Raw genomic sequence first — 20,521 nt, 5'->3', positions numbered from 1 at the left:
CCGCCTCTACCGTTTGTTCTGGATCTCTCAATGGCGCCTCTTTTTGCAGAGGGGGGTAAAAATACAGCTATCCTTGTGAAAGTCTCTATGGTTGCCCATCATATAAGTGCATGAGGGGTTGAGAAAAATGAAAGATAAAAGTCAGTTTTAACAGCACATGGTGGCCACATAACCCGTTTCTAGTGCCTGAAGTAATAAATACGATTAATAAGAAATATTTCAAAGTAAGCTAATAATGCTATTTTATTTATATTAATTGTGTATCAATAAAACAGTAAAAATAATAATTATATTTGATTTGGTTTTGGTTTGGTTTTTGGAATTTTGCGCAAAGCTACTCGAGGGCTATCTGCGCTAGCCGTCCCTAATTTAGCAGTGTAAGATTAGAGGGAAGGCAGCTAGTCATCACCACCCACCGCCAACTCTTGGGCTACTCTGTTACCAACGAATAGTGGGATTGACCGTCACATTATAACGCCCCCACGGCTGAAAGGGCGAGCATGTTTGGCGCGATGGGGATGCGGACCCACGACCCTCAGATTACGAGTCGCACACCTTAACACGCTTGGCCATGCCGAGCCTATAATTATATTTAATAATTATTTCAGTCACTTAATATCCTATATAAATGATCCTGCTCTTACAAAGGTTCCATTATTATTTATATATGAATTACTGAATATCAAAGATGAAATATTCGTGTTTTTTTATGGACATCAATTTCTTTGAAAATCAAAGACAATAATAAACTAATCATATATTCTAATACATTACTGCCACTTAGCATTACGTGGTTAAGATGGATGTGAAGCCTAACAATAGTTGTTAATATTACATTAACTGCAGAAGTTTTTAATTTTCTTACAAGATCTATGTTAAACGAACAATAGTGTTATTTCACGTCTGTTTTTCTTTAATCTGCTGCTTGTGTTTAGGGTTTTTTTCTTCAGTTCAGTACAATTCATCATCTGAGCTCAACGTAAAGCAGCCAATAATAAATGCTATTTATAAACAGTTTTATAGAGGTTTGTTTATTGTCAGCAATGTTTCATACCAAGGTAATAATATAATTTCAATACTTTTTATTGTGTGTCTCTTTAAAAAAAAACAAACGAAACGAAAATAAATAACGATATATTTATTAACTTTTATGAGAAGTTTCTTTGCTTTTAAATTTCGCCCAAAGCTACACGAGGGCTATCTGTGCTAGTTAGTTAGTTCGTTATCACCATTAGATTCCATCTAGGAACATAGAGCCACAATCGCTTGCGGATTCTTCAACAAGTATTTAAGCGAGTAGGTTGTTAGCCCACTGCACCGAGCCGTCCCTAATTTATCAGTGTAAGACTAGAGGGAAGGCAGCTTATCATCACCACCCACCGCCAACTCTTGGGCTACTCTTTTACCAACGAATAGTGGGATTGACCGTCACATTATAACGCCCCCACGGCTGGGAGGTCGAGCATGTTTGGCGCGACGCGGGCGCGAACCACACGGCTGATAGGACGAGTATCTTTGGTGTGACGGGGATTCGAATCCGCGACCCTCGGATTACGTCTTAACCACCTGGCCATGCCGGGCCGTTTTATGAGAAGAAGGTTTAGGTTATAAATAAAGTGTTTTCGGATACTTGTGGAAAGCTAGTCAACGGCTATATGAGCTAAATGTTCCTAATTTTGAAATGATAGACTAGAAGAGAAAGCAACTATTGAACCGTTCCAATCGCCAACTCTTGGAATACTCCCATCCCACTTAATAGTGGAATTTAACTGTTACTATTAAGGCTTAAAACCCATCCACCTACCAAAAGTGCGAAGCACGATTTTATTTTAATAATTTTTGTCATATTTAATCGGGCTTTCGCTAGTACAGCGGTAAGTCTACGGATTCACAATGCTAAAATCAGAGGTTCGATTCCCCTCGGTGGGCTCAGCAGATAAACCGATGTGGCTTTGCTAAAAGAAAGAAAAAAAACATATTTAATCAGAGAGTAAATGATAAACCCACAGATCCAAGATGCAACACATTAACCACTAGTCCATATTTCTGAATAGAAACACTGAATACTTTTTTCATTGATGGACTATACCAACCTCCGTATCAATGAAAATGTACAGTTGTATAATACAACTAGAGAACATGTAGTGATTAGTAATCTATATAATTTATGTTTTTCTCCTTTACACAATTCTGCTTATATATAAATATATATAATAATAATTCATACAATTTAACTTTGTATTTTATAGTTATTCTAACACTATTTTATCAAACAATTTCCTGGAATTTTCCACTTGTTATCAGAACGTTGTTTTTACTTACGGTGTCCAGGCCAGCTTCTGTGGTATTCGACCAAAAACGTGTTCAGGCCTTTGTCAATTAGTTTCACAAAATTCAAAGTACTTTTTCGGTTGAACATTCATATACGTTTTGTACACACTACAAATGTTCATCCATATGAACATCTTTAGCTCTATGTGTCATACTCATTACATTTTTCTAATCTTCCACCTAGCACCACAACAAGAAATCTCATGGCTTGGGTAAAAGAAATTCTTGCCCCCTTGTGAGAAAAACCCATATTCTATTACTTCTTGGAAGGAGAAGACCAGGGGTCAGTGCTTCCCCTGAGCCAGAGGGTTGGAAAACATTTTAAGATATAGTTAACTTGACGTGGTCGAAAACAAAGTGCTTTTGTAATGCTGGTCTCGATTAATAATAATGTTAGGCCCAAGGCTCGTTTAGCACGATTGGGATTTGTTATTCAGGGTCTTCTCAAAAAATTGGGTGTTTAATGAAATTTTTTACAAAAATCATTTATTTGTTGTTTTCTTGGAATTTTTTTCGTTGAGAGGGAAGAAATTTTGGGCTTGTCTTAGAAGTACAAGAAACGTGTAAACATTGATCATTGATGTCAACAAATGAACTCATTATAAGAGAGTTAACGAAGGAATGCTTAGCTCAAGTTCATAAAGTTCGTACTTACGACAAAGTTGTAACAATATCTGATAGCTTATAATATTACCAAAGACCAATTAGTAATTAGAAGAATGAATTAAGAAATTAGAACAAAATTCAAATCTCACTAGTTATTAGCTGTGTTATCTTATAATAATGACAATCAGAGAAAGCTAATTACTTACTCTACAATAAGGAATTTACGAAAAATGGTGAAAACAATTAATTATTGTAGCATTTTTGAAGAAATAATAAAACATCTCTACCTTGACAAGAAACCCTTTGTGACAGTAAATTATGTTACTACAATTAACACTTAAGTAAGTTTTCAATCAGGTTGTGCTTCGCTCCTACTCGTGTATCGTTTTAATGATATTTTGTCTCATACATGGTTAATATATATATATATATATATATATATATAATAGTTTTAAATGTGTGCGAGTTAATAAGTGTTTATTATTAATATTATTCTTCGAAGTACAAAACTGGATATATGCATTACTATTGAAAGTTCTTGCTGAAAGAGATAACCTGTAACTAGTTCATCACATAGTCTTGTTGAAAGAGACAACTAGGACTAATTACCCAGAAAGTTATTATTCAAGTAGACAGTTCGTATCCAGTTCTTTACGAAGTTCTTGTTTAAATAGAAAACCTGTAATTAGTTCATCAGAAAGTTATTTTTGAAAGAGACAATTAGTACTGATCAGTCAGAAGGTTATTCTTGAAAGAGACAACCTGTAACTAGATCACCAAACAGGCTTTGTTAAAATAAACAATCCGATCTGTAACTAGTTTACCAGATGAATTATCAATTTCAGCTGTCATCCATTTCTTTTTTCCCTTTATTTGGTGTCGAGGTCTTTCAGACCTGAAAAGGTTAAATGAAGAAGTCAGGTGATGTAATCCATCTGCTCTGTCTTACTGTCATATTTGTCTTACCTCTTTTCGAGTCCCACATCGACTTCCCAAAGATATAGCGAACTGAAGAGTGGGCTGACCTTGCCCCACCACAAAACACTGGACAGGATTCCATTTTGCGTAGACTCTGCCATTGAACGGAGACTGGAAGTTTAATGTGAGTAACATGTCTTGTTCCGTACATTGAACGCTCACTGTTGGAATAAGAGAGAATTATGAGAAGTGTTTCTAATAGAACAAGTGTGATAATGAAATATAATATAAATAAGTCCTGCTATTTTTAGAACGTATGACGTTCTGTGATCAGGGAAGGAGTAACCAAAACGAATGTAGGTAGTTGTCTGTGCACTCACTATGGCTTTATGGTTGGTAGTTGTCTGTGCACTCACTATGGCTTTATGGTTGGTAGTTGTCTGTGCACTCACTATGGTCTTATGGTTGGTAGTTGTCTGTGCACTCACTATGGACTTACGGTTGGTAGTTGTTTGTGTACTCACTATGGACTTACGGTTGGTAGTTGTTTGTGTACTCACTATGGACTTACGGTTGGTAGTTGTTTGTGTACTCACTATGGACTTACGGTTGGTAGTTGTTTGTGTACTCACTATGGTCTTATGGTTGGTAGTTGTTTGTGTACTCACTATGGTCTTATGGTTGGTAGTTGTTTGTGTACTCACTATGGTCTTATGGTTGGTAGTTGTTTGTGTACTCACTATGGTCTTATGGTTGGTAGTTGTTTGTGTACTCACTATGGCTTTATGGTTGGTAGTTGTCTGTGCACTCACTATGGTCTTATGGTTGGTAGTTGTCTGTGCACTCACTATGGTCTTATGGTTGGTAGTTGTCTGTGCACTCACTATGGCCTTATGGTTGGTAGTTGTTTGTGTACTCACTATGGACTTACGGTTGGTAGTTGTTTGTGTACTCACTATGGACTTACGGTTGGTAGTTGTTTGTGTACTCACTATGGACTTACGGTTGGTAGTTGTTTGTGTACTCACTATGGACTTACGGTTGGTAGTTGTTTGTGTACTCACTATGGACTTACGGTTGGTAGTTGTTTGTGTACTCACTATGGACTTACGGTTGGTAGTTGTTTGTGTACTCACTATGGACTTACGGTTGGTAGTTGTTTGTGTACTCACTATGGACTTACGGTTGGTAGTTGTCTGTGCACTCACTATGGCCTTATGGTTGGTAGTTGTCTGTGCACTCACTATGGCCTTATGGTTGGTAGTTGTCTGTGCACTCACTATGGACTTATGGTTGGCAGTTGTCTGTGCACTCTCTATGGCCTTACGGTTAGTAGTTGTCTGTGCACTCACTATGGCCTTATGGTTGGTAGTTGTCTGTGCACTCACTATGGCCTTATGGGGCTTATTTTCTCTCATCCAATTTAGTGGCAAGTAACGTGTTAAGTTGCAAACTGTAGTATTTTAAAGTTATTATATATGGTTAAAAACCATTTTAATGGATAAAATGTGAACAACAAAGGGAATGTAGAGAAAGGAGGTACATAAATGAAGCTGCCTCTAAGCCCACTGTGGTTTTTATCGTGCCCGAAGCAAAATTAGAATAAAAAAGTGTCTAATGTGGTAAATATCAAAGTTGATGAACATATATTGGAAAACCGTAATGAAATGTTGTTTATATCTGTATATAATTTTTGTTTGTCCCATGATTAAAAATAGATTGATAAAAGTTGTAATATCAACGGTTTCCAATGTGCACCAAAACCATTACATGTAATACACACATTATGATCTTTGATTTTTACAGAACTTCATTTTGTATATTCTGTAATCGTCAAAAGAACAATTTTATATAAACTGTTCTTGAAGAACAAATTTACAGTTTTTTCCCTCAAATATATTTAACTTTAAATAACAGTATTAATTTCAAATTATAATATTAACCTGAAACGTTTTTTTAACACCAGGTTTAGCAAAAGTATCATTATACATGTAAAAAAGAGGAAAACAAACCATGAAGTGTTATTGTTTTATGAAAAGAAACTGTGATACACACCTTTTTCGCACGTTCCTTTCTCACTGAATACCGAATTCCTGCGAAACTGTAAACTGCTTTGTCCATCTGTGCTTGTAGTATCATCGCTACAAAGTCCGCAGTCTCGGGAGACCGTCTCGAAATTTACCGACCGACAGGAGAATCTACGTTCCTCGTTGCAACGCTGTTGACATTCAGGTAGGGACAACGTTCGTAAAAGACGGTCGATATTAGGCAAGAAGCGGTCCAGGAAGTCCCGATATTGGCATGTAGCAGGCTCTACTCTCACACAAAGTAGGTGTTATCTATCGCCTCTTAACAGTTAACATCTCATATCACATTCTTATCAATTTTGTACTAACTATAACTAACTAGCGTGTATTTTAATATTTTCAATATTTCGAAATATACATTTGTTATTTATTTAATTTCACAAGAAATGAAGCTCAATTTAAATTAACAGGTAATTAATATTCATTTTCGTTTTAACGATAAGAAAAAATATTATTTCTATTGTTGATAAAAATAGGCTTAGGCCTGGCATGACCAGGTGGTTAGGGAACTCGACTCATAGTTTTAGGGTCGCGGGTTCGAATCCCCATCACACCAAACATGCTCGCCCTTTCAGCCGTGAAGGTGCTAAATGTTACGGTCAATCTCACTATTCGTTGGTAAAAGAGTAGCCTAAGAGTTGGCAGTGGGTGGTGATGACTAGTTGCCTTCCCTCTAGTCTTCACTACTAAATTAGGAAAGGCTAGAGCAGATATCCCTCATGTAGCTTTTCGTGAAGTTCAAGAACAAACAAGCACAATCTGAGGGTCTCGAGTTTGAATCCCCATCACACCAAACTTGCTCGACCTTTCAGCCGTGGGGGACTTTATTATTTGACAGTCCATCCCACTATTCGTTCATAAAAGAATAGTCCAAGAGTTGGTGGTGGGTGGTGATGACTAGCTGCCTTCCCTCTAGTCTTACACTGCTAAATTCGGGACGGCTAGCACAGACAGCTCTCGAGTAGCTTTGTGTGAAATTCCAAAACAAACAAACAAACAAACAAGCCTTCCCTCTTGTCTTAAATTGCTAAATTAGGGACCGCTAGCGCAGATAGCACTCGTGTAGCTTTACATAAAATTCAAAAACAAATAGGCTTGTATTAATGATTTTAAAAATCTTTAATAATTTCAAGAACAAATGCCAAGTTTGTCAGCTTCTGCTAGTACAGCAGTATGTCTACGGACTTACAACGCTAAAATCAAGGGTTCGATTCTCTTCGGTGGACTCAGCAGATAGCCCGATGTGGCTTTGCTATAAGAAAAACAAATACGCCAAGTTCGTATTTTAACAAAAGCTTTACATCACGGTTTTCAAACACGAGATCTAACGCTTATTTTAAAACTAAAGCAAAATGAAAGACCACAGTATTGCTCGGGGAAATGGTTTTATCTCATAGCTAGTTCCCCTGTTTATCTGTCCTTAAGCGGGTCAGCAGTAAATTTATATTTGAATTAAATTTAAATTTTGGGTATCCAGAGCAAAGATATTTCACCGAGTAGATTTTCACTAAAACAATAACCCAATTACCTGGTGAACATTGGTTTTCTAAATAGTCAGCCACGCCCGTTGCTCGCTGGAAAGACTTCGGCCGTGTTCGGCGAGTCTCGGATGACAATCGACAGATCCGATTACCATAAAAGTAGGTAGCTGAACGGCACAAAAACTGTCGCTCATTTATGCAATAGTCTTCACAATCTTTTCTTGTGGCAACACTTGGGATCTCTCGTTCTGGTGGTTCTTGAAGTTCAAAACCAGGAACACGCTCAAACGTCCATAGTTTATCACAAGGTCGGCCTAAAATAAAGATTCAAGATTACGTTACTTTTTATATAGTAAATCACTTATCAACATGGTTACTTTACACATAAAAAGAAATGATTCAGTTCACTAGTACTCTCATCTTTACGTTCCTGATAATGTACCATTATTATTTCATAATACCACTTGCTTGTTTTCCTCATACTTTACCACCTAGTGGAGTTCATTACAAAGTTCTTGTTGAAAGACACAACCTGTAACTAGTTCCGAGATGTTTCAAAGTGTAGTATCACCAGTCTTATATGAAATCACTTTTGTCTCTCTTCTCAGTTGGCCCGGCATGGCCAAGCGTATTAAGGCGTGCGACTCCTAATCTGAGGGTCGCGGGTTCGCATCCCCATCGCGTCAAACATGCTCGCCGTTTTAGCCGTGGGGTCGTTATATTGTGACGGTCAATCCCACTATTCGTTGGTAAAAGAGTAGCCCACGAGTTGGCGGTGGGTAGTGATGACTAGCTGCCTTCCCTCTAGTCTTACACTGCTAAATTAGGGACGGCTAGCACGGATAGCCCTCCTGTAGGTTTGTACGAAATTCAAAACAAACACTTTTCAGTTTTCTCTGTATTTATTTGAATTAACTGTTATTTCTTCCTCATGTTCGATAACAACAAGAGTCTCTTTCACGAAATCATTAATATTTCATTTCTTTCTAGTGTTTCACATATTTTATCACTAAGTAATATGAAAACATATAGTAGTAATATTGGAGGGTATTAGAAATACACTAATTATCGCATCCTGGTGCTGTTAACACTATACCGCTAGTGGTACTGTACACTAGCTGTATAGTGTTGACAGCACCAGAATGAGATAATGGTACTGTGTTTGAAGCACTGTTTCTGATTCCTAACACTGTAACACCGTTCTCTCTAATGTTAATCGAAACCACCACTCCTTTCTCATACACTTCAATCAGGATCGAACATTATTACAAATTCTTTTATCTTCATATTTCAGAGTGAGACGGTAATAGCAAATGTGAGCACTTCTTAAGTCAATAGATTATCACTTTAATTCTGTTTGTAACACCAAGTATTACAAGAGATAGAAGTCACTGTCTTTCAGCATGATAAAAACATGTCAGTAAAGCTAATGTTTATTTGTCGTTAAGCACAATGCTACACGAAAGGCTCTCTGTGTTCTGTCCATCATGAGTATTGAAACGTGGTTTCTAGCGCTCTAAGTATGCAGACATACAGCTTTACCACTGGGGAGGACATAAAATTAATGCTATTATGCCAATAGTTATATGTTTAATAGCATACCACAAATATGCATACAATCATAGCAATAAACTCGAACAATTTTAAAATACATACTGAAAGTTACGGTTCCTAAACCTTCAGTGGTTATTATGAAAAACTGGTATATTATGAGTTTGATTCCCTATGAAACAAAGTAGCTATTTTTATTATTGACTTTGAGCGAAATTTCAGGTTAAGCAAATTTTAACAGTTTGATCCATTTTGTCCATTCATATTGTTGTTACACAAGGAATTCTAATGTTAAGACAATTATGACAATTAAGAGAATATTTTGAGTCATAATGGGTTGTTATATAACCTTCCCAAATGTTATTAATTTTCGGTAAGAATTTATTACAATATCAATATGTAATTCTAATACATCCTTTTCCATGGCAACGTTATATCACCTGTGGTTTTTACATAATTTTCAGAGTTGTATATTCAAAAGCATTTTACTGTAACGTGGCCAACTTTCTATACTCTTCAGAGTGCCACTTTAACCTTTCAAAGTGCACCAAAATACGCCACTTTGCTTCATTATAAAAAACCTGGGGGCATGTCCACCTCCTTAAACATTAGAATACTATAATAGAAATAGGAGTGCTATACAAATGGGCTGTTATGTGTTATTTATGGGGTTTGGAGAATAGAGTGTGAACTTTGACATTCTTAAGTCACACCAACTAGCTTTTTTTTTAATGTTAAATAAGATACCTTTCAACGCAAAATGTTTTTTGGGGCAAAATTTGACTTTTAGCAGTGGGAAAAGAAGGGGCAATATAAGTCTTGAAAAGCCCTGGGCTGTTTTCTGTATAAAATGTTTTTTTTACAAATAAAAACTTACCTCTTAAACATATCTTTTCAAAGTACGTCATGCCTGGGGTAAAGGTCAGAGAATCGTAATTATCCACTGCAGCGTTGTCTAACCAGAAACACCGTTGATATTCACCATACTGTATTACAAAAGCTCGACATCTGTCCCCCAACCGCTGGCAGGCGTTCTGACATTCCCCAACAATTCCTATCACACCTCGCACCCGAATAATTTCCCTTCGCCCGAGCTGAAGATCATATCCCGATGTCTTTTCATATGTGTATTGGTCGAACCGACACTTATCATGAGGTGGGTATGTAGGAGGGTAGGTAGAATAGGTAGTAATAGGGGGCAGTGTCGACGGTGTAGGAACTACTGTAACAGAACCACCCTGACAATCTTTCTCTGCGTACAAGGCTCGTGAGTAAAACTGAAGCGCCCTCTCCTGGTTTGTTTCCCTGCTTTCACCACTCAACAAGCACTGATTTCCACCAAAACCACCTTGTTCAACGAAGGTGTAAGACCTGCATGTGAATTCTCTCTCCTGGTTACATTCCTTTTCACACTGAAATGTAGAGGTCGCCCCAGCCACTAATTTAGCAATGTATAACATGTATCGATCCCTCTCAACTGGTTTATATAAGCATCTTGATATATCTACAAAGGACAAGCAAAAACAGAAAGAAAGAAATTATTCCCAAACATGATTTCAAAACAAAAATAAACTAGAAAGATTTAGCTAAGACCTACCGTAATCTTATTTCGTCACTGAATATAATTTAAACTATAAACTGTTACCAGACTTTACCGTGATGTAATAACAAACACTTTACAAACTAATAACAGAAATAACCGAAAAAAAGCTTTTATAAAATTATTAGCCGGATTCATCAATTTAAAGATATTTGTACACAACCGTGATCAAATACATAAAACGCATTACAGATCTTTCAAAAATACGTATATTAAATTTAGGAAACGTGCGTTATGGTCTTTTCGATTTATTACAAGTACGAAACAAAAGTTAATTGATACAACTTTCACTATCAATTTTTTAAAAATAGTTTTTAACTGATAAAAACATGATGCATCAATTACAGTAGTAATAATTTCAACCTAAATGTCACTTTATCCGACATAAAGCGTAAGAAAACTATAAAGTTGTAGCCCTCGCTTAATTTAGCATCGCTGACCGGAAGGAAGGCAATCATTCGCCCACACCCACCGCCTAGAAGGCTACTCTTAACCTAATAACAAGATTAACTGTCTTATAAAGTGCCGACAGCCTAAAGTGGAAAAACACTAAGTAGAATATTGATGTGTGTAATTTTGGACCTTTCGACACGCAGCCATGCACGTTAACTACTACGTTATTCTTATTCCACAGTATTATTGGTTCCCTTTTACCAACGTATAGTAAGATTGACTGTCATATTATAACGCTCCCACAGTTTAAAGGGCGAGTGGATTCGAAATCGCGACCCTCAGATTGCAAGTCAAGCGTTCTAACCACTTGACCATGCCGGACACAGTAAACTTGATGTAAATAAAATAGAAAAGTTCATAAAGTCATCTCTTGCTCCACAGCATATACTGACAGCTGAGCGAAACAAGTGAATTACTAACTTGTTTACGTTAGCAACAGCCAAAGTTTCATGTTCTTATTCTAGAAGCCTTTTTCGAATTGGTTTTACCACTCTACTCTAAATAGTTTTGAGGAACATTTCAAATAATACATGCTCGTTAACTCGATACCTCAAAACGTGTTTTTTTAAACAATTCGCTTTACTTAACTTTTGTTACAACCTTGGCTTCAACTTTTCACTTACGTTGGATTCTAATTAGGTATCCCTTAGCACCTGAGGTGATATATTCCTCAGTGTTTGTCAGTTGACGCTGTTATATGATAATGTTATCAACTATACTGCTTTATCTAAGCGTAATTTAATTTAATAAAATATATTTCTAATCGCTTCAGTATAACATGTTAAACGAAGAGTGTCCAGTGGGAAGTCTCGAAACTACAAACCGTATATTGAAGATTTGAACTTCATTCATCACCTACAAGTACCTAGATTGCACTGGTTTTCCAGAAAACTACATCTGTATGTTGAATATTTGAACGTCGTTCATTGTCTACAAGTACCTAGATTACACTGGTTTTCGAGGAACTCCACTCCGCGGGCTGGAACTAACTGTCCGGTTCTGGATTCTCTACCTTCAGTAAACATCACACACTCCTGACGTGCGCTGTAATAATTAGCAGCAACACATCGAAAGAAGGATTCTTGAAGACAAAGGCGTTCGCATTCTTTCCTGGTTCTGACTGAGGGAATGGTGTTCCGTGGCAACAGTCCTTTCAGTTCCTGGTCAATCACTCTTTCAAAGATCCAGAGCTTGCCACATACCTGAAACTCTATAAAAACAAACAAACAAACTCGTAATGCGAATAGGTTTAGTACTGTAAAACAACAACAACAAGAAATAAAGAACTTTACCTTATTAATTTAAGAAAAATAGTAATGCGCACACTCTCAGTAAAAACGTTCCCTAGTGGTACAGCGGATGTCTGCGGACTTAGAGCACTAGAAACTGGGTTTCCATATCCGTATTTGGCAGAACACAGGTAGAACATTGTGTAGCTTTGTGCTTATCTACAAACAAAACCTCAGTAAAATATAAGTAATTTAGTGTTAAATCTATTTTCGAAGAAGTCTTCCTCTTTAACATGAATTTGGCGGAACTAAACTTGAAATTCAGATATACTTGAAAAGGGTATCGTGGAATATATTTAGGGTGCAGAAATTATTAGTATACAGTGTGCATGTTTCAGATTGACAGTTTTAAACGTTTTCAAGAGATGTGAATTCTTATTCGAGACACCACAGGCCACGTGTATATTTTAGTGTTAAATGGAAACCGTGTATGAAGTATCAATTTCAGGTGGAAATTTAATCCCTGATCACGTGTGATATATCAACATTAGGTAGAAACTTAAAGACTGTACATGAGCATTATATGAATGTTAGATGGGAACGTCATCAGTTTTCATGGGTGATATATCGGTATTAGGTAGAAAGTTGATGACTGTACATGAATGATATACCCATGATCACTGGTCATGTATAGTACATCAGTGTTAGATAAAAATTCTATCACTGCTTACGTGTGATATATTAATGTTAGGTGAGAACTTGAACTTTAATAGTTATGTCTTAAAAGTTGTGACAATGTATTATATCATATGTAAATTGCACTTACTTGGCAGACAGATTCCTTCGAAGTAACTCTTTCCAAAGGATGGTCTTAGATCATACGGACGATCAGCACTAGTATACCGAAGGCTAGTACAGTATTGCCCCTTGTAGTCCAGATTAAAAGCTCGGCAGTCAGCAGAGACACGACACCTCTGGAGACACTCGTAACTAATGCCTGCAGACGATGAACTTCCTTGGTAAAGAGAAGTTCCTGGTACAACAACCAGTTCATAACCTGTGATCTTGTCGTAGACTAGCTGTTCATTAAATTGGCATTTCTGGCCTGAGAGACAAAATTAAAAAAGATAGAGAAATCTAATATATTAATGACGTTTTTGGTGTATATCACATAAAACAAATCCAAATCAAACTATTGTAGCATGATATCCAGGAACGGATTTTGTCATAAGATCATATCAACATGTTTTTTCTTTCAAACCAAACACTTAGTTAACATTTTTTAGTTGTGTGCTTACGAGTGACCAAAAATGAGTAGCTTGAGTGTGCTTGTACACATTAATTAGTAAGTAAGAGTGTTAAATACTTTTAGCCAGATTGTTACGTTTCAAAATTACATATAACGAATCTCTTTCCGTTTAAATTCTGTGTAATTTATGAAACACAAAAAAATTATGAATTGAGTTTATATAATTATATCTCAGCTAAAGTGATATATGTATATATATATATTAAAACAAAAGTAATCTAGTTTTGTCAGTTGTTACGATATTCACTAGAGTGTTTGAAAAAGTCCCGTTTATGTCCTTGATGGGCCCGGCATGGCCAAGTGTGTTAAGGCGTTCAACTCGTAACCCGAGGGTAGCGGGTTCGAACCCCGGTCGCACCAAACATGCCCGCCCTTTCAGCCGTGGGGGCGTTATAATGTGACGGTCAATCCCACTATTCGTTGGTAAAAGAGTAGCTCAAGAGTTTGCGGTGAGTGGTGATGACTAGCTGCTTTCCCTCTAGTCTTCACTGTTAAATTAGGGAAGGCTAGCGCAGATAGCCCTCGAGTAGCTTTGCGCGAAATTAAAAAAAAACAAACAAAACAATATGTCCTTGATTACTTGTAATTATGCAGTTTATAATAATTATAGAAGTATTTAGTATATTTTAACTTGCAAAATCTACCTAACAATTTTCTTTAAAATAATTATAGGTTTGTCCCTCCTTAGTGAATCAGTCCAGACTTATAACACTGAAAATCATGTTTCGATACCCGTAATAGGTACAGTTTAAACAGTCCATTGTGTATTGTTACGCATCACAACAACAAACATACCATTACAGGTTTATTTTGTTTTCGCGCGAATCAACATAATAGGTTATCTTCCCTGCGTTCGTCACGAGGTCGAACCTGAAACGTCAGTGTTATAATTCTCAACTTGTTTGTTTTTGTTGTTTGGAATTTCGCACAAACATTGAATTAATGTTGGGGAGCATCAAGTAATAACCAATATTTTATAAACCTTCAGTTATATTAATTCAATGCTGGGGAGCATCAAGTAATAACCAATACCTTATAAACCTTCAGTTATATTAATTCAATGTTGGGGAGCATCAAGTAATAACCAATACCTTATAAACCTTCAGTTATATTAATTCAATGTTGGGGAGCATCAAGTAATAACCAATACCTTATAAACCTTCAGTTATATTAATTCGATGTTGGGGAGCATCAAGTAATAACCAATACCTTATAAACCTTCAGTTATATTAACTCGATGTTGGGGAGCATTACGTAATAACCAATACCTTATAAACCTTCAGTTATATTAATCCAAATATTGGGGAGCATCATATAAGAAACAGATACTTCAAAAATACCATCACATTAGTGAATTCAAAGTTGAGGAGCATCACATAAATACCAATGCTGCATAAAATTGTCAACTGTATCAACTGTAGTGTTGATGTTTTTATCAATAATTTAATTATTATTACAATTATTTTTAAAGCACATCTTCATCATTGTTTACAACTTGGGCTAAAAGTAACATTTATTTCGTTCACTAGTGAAATTATTGCTTCAAACAAAACTAATAATTGTTACATCAACTGGTAACAAGTAGCATGTAGCCCCTGACTAAAGAAGAGAACGAACGCTGATGATAACTTATAATGGTACTACTACCAAACAAAAGTTGAAGATAATTTATTACCTGGAGGAGGTGTAAAGGTGGGCGTGGGTGGAAACGGGGTGTATGACGAACTTGAAATGGGCGGTCCAGTGTCACATTTTCTTTCAAAATAGTTGATTCCTGAACGTCTTTGAGAAGCGTCTTGACCGGCGCTGGCTGTGTCGTCTCCACTGAGGAAACACTGTCCACTGCTGGAGTAGAAAGCAAAGGAACGACAGTTGAAAGTAGAGTAGGTGGTACAGGCCTGCTGGCAGCTCTCCTGGGTGATGATTCCAGAAGTTTGAACAACATCGGTGTACGTAGGGAAAGCATTGGGTGTTTCCTGGTAGTTACAAGGGCTAGCTGTAGGAGAGAAATTACACATAACCAATAGTTACAAGGGTTGATTATCTGCACCACAGAAAGTATTGTACTTGTAAAGTTCAAGAACTAGAAAACCTGTCTTTGTGACAGAAAGTATTGTACTTGTAAAGTTCAAGAACTAGAAAACCTGTCTTTGTGACAGAAAGTATTGTACTTGTAAAGTTCAAGAACTAGAAAACCTGTCTTTGTGACAGAAAGTATTGTACTTGTAAAGTTCAAGAACTAGAAAACGTGTCTTTGTGACAGAAAGTATTGTACTTGTAAAGTTCAAGAACTAGAAAACGTGTCTTTGTGACAGAAAGTATTGTACTTGTAAAGTTCAAGAACTAGAAAACGTGTCTTTGTGACAGGAAGTATTGTACTTGTAAAGTTCAAGAACTAGAAAACCTGTCTTTGTGACAGAAAGTATTGTACTTGTAAAGTTCAAGAATTAGAAAACCTGTCTTTGTGACAGAAAGTATTGTACTTGTAAAGTTCAAGAACTAGAAAACTTGTCTGTGTGAAATAGAATGCAAATGCATAATGATACTGATTTGATATTTGAAACAATCGCTATGACACTAACTTCATGGGTGTATTATTTAAACATGAAATTACGAGTATCGAGCGATAATAGCTGAAACTGAGTTACATTGATTCGTTTTTCAAGGAGATTATACGCAGACCTTTAAATATTTTGAAATTAATCATTTTTATCATATAAGTCCAGGTAAGATAAAGATGCACGCCACACACATACACATTAATAATGTTCACATTTTTACAGATATTGTTCCACACATTTAATTATAGTTTTTAACTTTTGTTCTTATAAAATAACGGCGAATTTATGTTAATGGAAACATTTTGAGAAACACTCACCGTTACGGTTTGGCTTTTAATAAATTGCTCAAAAATGTATGAATATAAACTTTAATTCTGTAGTTAATAAAAATTAAAACTTATTGGAGTCATATACAATTACATCATTACATAATTTTTTCAGGTATTTGTGTTTTGTCCATTCATTTATAGCACATACGTTTACAAATAAAACAATTATACTTTGAAAACAACAAACGTGTTTTATGAATAAATCTTGAAATACTTTTATTTAACTTGTAGTTAAATATCAATGTTCAGTTTACGAACCCGAAATGCACTGGTTCTCCAGGTAGCTTATTTTGATGTTGCTGTTTGGCTTGTACTCTGTAGGTCTGGTTCTTCTGTCTTCCCTGCTTAGCTTACAGTCAGTTGTCTCTTCGTTATATAAGGCAGAGCGACACGTGAAACTAACTTCATTTAGACACGATTCTTCACAGTCTCTTCTGCTCTGGACCAGCGGGATTGACCTCTCGTACAAGTTGGGAGACATTTCATATCCTAGGACTCGTTCAAAGGCCCAGGCTTTGCCCTGGCAGGCCATTGCTGTTTGGCCTGCGATAATATTACTGTTATAATTTTGGTTTATACAAATAAAAGCACTGTAAGAGAAACAGAGTGCGCTGGCAACTACGAAGCATTGTGACTAATAAATATTCGATTTATTATTGTCTAACTTCACACTTATTTTATGTGTTAGTGGCATTTATATTATAAAAAAATCCAATAGAAAATATTCCAAACTTCTGTAATATTTATGGTATAAAGACTTCTTCGTAAATTTTGAAATTCTGTTACATTACTGGGCCTCCTTATAATTAAACGTTCTCTGCAAAAACACGTGTTTGTTCTAGTTTTATAAACGTTTTACTAACACATTTGTTACAAAACTGGATCTAATTCTTAGTCTTCAGAAAACTTTATCACCAATGATTTAACTTGTTAAGGAAACGCCCAGTAGAGCGCCCTTCATTACCACAGATACAAACACTAAAATTTGTTGAAAACGGCCTTGCATGGCCAGGTGGTTATGGCACTCGACTCGTGATCCGAGGATCGCGGGTTCGAATCTCGGTCGCACCAAACATGCTCGAGCTTTCAGCCGTGGAGGCGTTATAAGGTGATGGTCAATCCCACTATTCGTTGGTAAGAAGTAGCCCAAGAGTTGGCAGTGAGTGGTGATGACTAGCTGCCTTCCCTCTAGTCTTACACTTCTAAATTAGGGACGGCTAACGCAGATAGCCCTCGAGTAGTTTTGCGCGAAATTCAAAAAACAAACAAAAACAAAAACTGTGAAAAACAAACGCTTTAGCTAATGTTAGTTCTATGTTGATTAGCAGGAGATTATTTAGAAGTGCTTTCTCAAGTGATGTTAGAAAGTCAGGGATTATTCTTATCTGAAGAAAGAAAAGGTTACTCAGTGTAAAACTAAGCAAAATGGAAAAGAAAAATACAAGAAAGTGAAGTAAATATGGACAAATCCTACAGCGTTGTTCAACTTCGTCACATACTAACCCCTTAGACACAGCCTTTCAAAGTAATTTTCCGCTGTTCGGAGTGCCAGCTCTTGCGTCCGCCCTTGTGAATTGCGGTCCAGCTGATAACACCGCATGTTTCGGTAGTTGACGGTGAAAGCTGGACAGTTGAGTCCAGCATTTTGACAGTAGTTTTTACATTCGAGCGTGATTCCCAAAGCTGCAGGATTCGACAGAGGGATATCCGTGGTATGTGCTGACCTCAGAACGAAACCTGTTATTTTTTCAAATGTGAATATCCCACCGGTGCATTTATCTAAAGATATTGAAAAAAAATATATATGCTAACAGTTAATAATAATAATAATATTGCAGTTTTATTTATTATGCAGAAAATAGTCACTGTTTATTAGTATTACTAAAACAACTACAATATGTTGTAAATAACCAACAGATTACTATCTACCTTCTCGTCTAAGTTTTGCTTTCTATTTTATCTCATTGACTGACCAATATCAATCCTTTTCCAATTTAATTCCAGTTAATGGTCCGGCTGCTGCTATCTCAGTTACAAAGTACTTTTGCTCCTTACCTTGAGTCGAAGTTTCGTTCTACATTACCCTCAGTACTTTAAAGCTTCCGCACGTCTGCGCCTTTCTGCCAGCTCTCAACCCTTTTTTCGTCTATGTTCTTGAGAATTATTCCTTTTGTGCATCTATTACAGCTTACGATGTCCACCTTTCTTGACGTCATCGTCTTACCTGAGGTCCTGGCCCGGAAAATAGCAGCCATTTCCCACACATCTGTACTGTGTCTTACTCTTTAGGCGTTTTTCTGCACATTTCTCTTTCGTACTAGCTTTTAATTTATTATTTTAATATATCTACCATTCTTCTTTGATTAAAATTGTCGACATCTCTTGTTCATCTCATTTTCTATCGCCCCATCAGTTTATTCTCAGCAAGTCACCAGTTATTTTTATTTACACAGGTGATTGTTCGTCTTCATCTTTCTACTACTGCTAAGTTCCGTAAGCTCCCCAGTCTATGAATCATTTCACACTTTTAAACCCTCAAATCTAGCCTTCTTTATTTTCCATTTTCAAGGTGCCTTAGATATTTTTTTACAAAGAATTCTGTCTTTTCTTCCTTCTGAAACTTTCTTTATTTTTCTTTCTCCAGGATTGCTAAGCTGCTGTTTTAATTGAAAGCGCTCACTCTCCATCGCTGCTGGCGTCCCTCGGAGATCTGTTATTCCTCCTCTTCTGTAGTCTTATCTATTGCTGAGATGCCTGTCCCCTCGTCCCTCGGCCTCCAGTTTATTTCCTACAATATGTCGAGCACACTAATTTTCAAGATCTTTGTTCCACGATAGTAACACTCGAAAAAGTTCTTTAGAAAATTCTTCTCTTCTTATCTGGAGTCGCTAATGGAGGATTACAATTCAACCAGAAAACAAACCGATACGATTTTTGCTCGTACCCATAACCCTTATCATTTTCTATAAACCCTTTGTCCGTCCCTGTCCTGCTTAGAGCCAACTCGCCTGGATCTCTGCATCGTCTTCCTTTTATCTCAACTTGGCAATTTTATAATGTCATGCTCTACGCCTAGATTTTGCAACTTCCAATTGTTACTCACGAATTATACTCTCTTATCTCATTTTATCGAATCCTACATTTACATGCTCTTAGTGTCCGATTCGTTCAAAGCTTCTTCAAACAACATAACCCTATATTTGATGAGATACTCTCCTATTCTCCTCCTGAATCTCTACTTCATGTTGCTGCCATCTTCGCATCCCATCTGTAATGTTGCACTAATCCCTCATGTTCTACCATACATCTATCAGTGACACTGAACATGGTATTAGACTACCGGTTTGTTCTCCTGCACCGGGTGCCGGACTGTCGGTTTATTCTGATTACTTTCATTACTCGTCCACACAACATACGTTTCCTGACTCCTGCTCCTTCCTGTTGCCAAACTTATGTTTATGTTACTTCCCTCTGAGTCTCTTAACCATTACTTGTTACCTTGATGGTGCATATATTCATTCATCTTTTGGTCAAAGAGAGGGCGTAACCATCCGATATTCTGCCATCTACTATTACCTGGAGCAAAATGTCGTTTAAAAAGCACAACAAAAATAGATTACATCAGAAATAATTTCATGATTGTAATCTAGATAATATTTTGCGATATTTTTATCACCGTACGTGCTCTAAAAAAAATCAACAACCTGGCCTGCTGATAGCTTAGTGTTAAGTTCATTATAACACTTAAATTCAGTGGCTCAGTCCGTAGCGTAGTCACAGAGTAGATAACCCGTTTTGTAATTTTTGCACTTAACCAAAAGTAGAAAGAAAACAATATTAAATTTAAAGTATGTCTACGGGGATATGATAACGAAAAAAGCAGGCAGTTAATAATATAACATAACTTGTAGTATGAAAACACAATAGCTAATATCACGTAACAAAAATATGAAACACCTCTAGCTGAGAGACATAAAGTCTAAAAATGCCAACCTTTCTTATACCAGATATAAGATGTGCTATAATGAAGATTCGTACGGCTTTAGATATGAAAGAAATGTTATTT

General features: G+C 36.6%; 1 protein-coding gene across 1 annotated transcript in view; it reads right to left on the bottom strand.

Annotated features, from left to right (window-relative positions):
• Positions 1 to 20,521, bottom strand: part of LOC143223441 (uncharacterized) — a 50,318-nt gene that overhangs the window by 8,900 nt on the left and 20,897 nt on the right. Inside the window, 9 exon segments of the mRNA XM_076451432.1 lie at positions 3,904 to 4,076; positions 5,911 to 6,168; positions 7,471 to 7,737; positions 9,852 to 10,478; positions 11,968 to 12,237; positions 13,083 to 13,361; positions 15,241 to 15,561; positions 16,714 to 16,998; positions 17,959 to 18,234. Coding sequence (XP_076307547.1) covers positions 3,904 to 4,076; positions 5,911 to 6,168; positions 7,471 to 7,737; positions 9,852 to 10,478; positions 11,968 to 12,237; positions 13,083 to 13,361; positions 15,241 to 15,561; positions 16,714 to 16,998; positions 17,959 to 18,234 — 2,756 coding nt within the window.

The sequence above is a fragment of the Tachypleus tridentatus genome, chromosome 8 (genome assembly GCF_004210375.1).
Source record: "Tachypleus tridentatus isolate NWPU-2018 chromosome 8, ASM421037v1, whole genome shotgun sequence".
Lineage (NCBI taxonomy): Eukaryota > Metazoa > Arthropoda > Merostomata > Xiphosura > Limulidae > Tachypleus > Tachypleus tridentatus.
The sequence above is the reverse complement of the archived record's forward strand: the minus strand, read 5'-3'. Positions and strand labels throughout refer to the sequence as shown.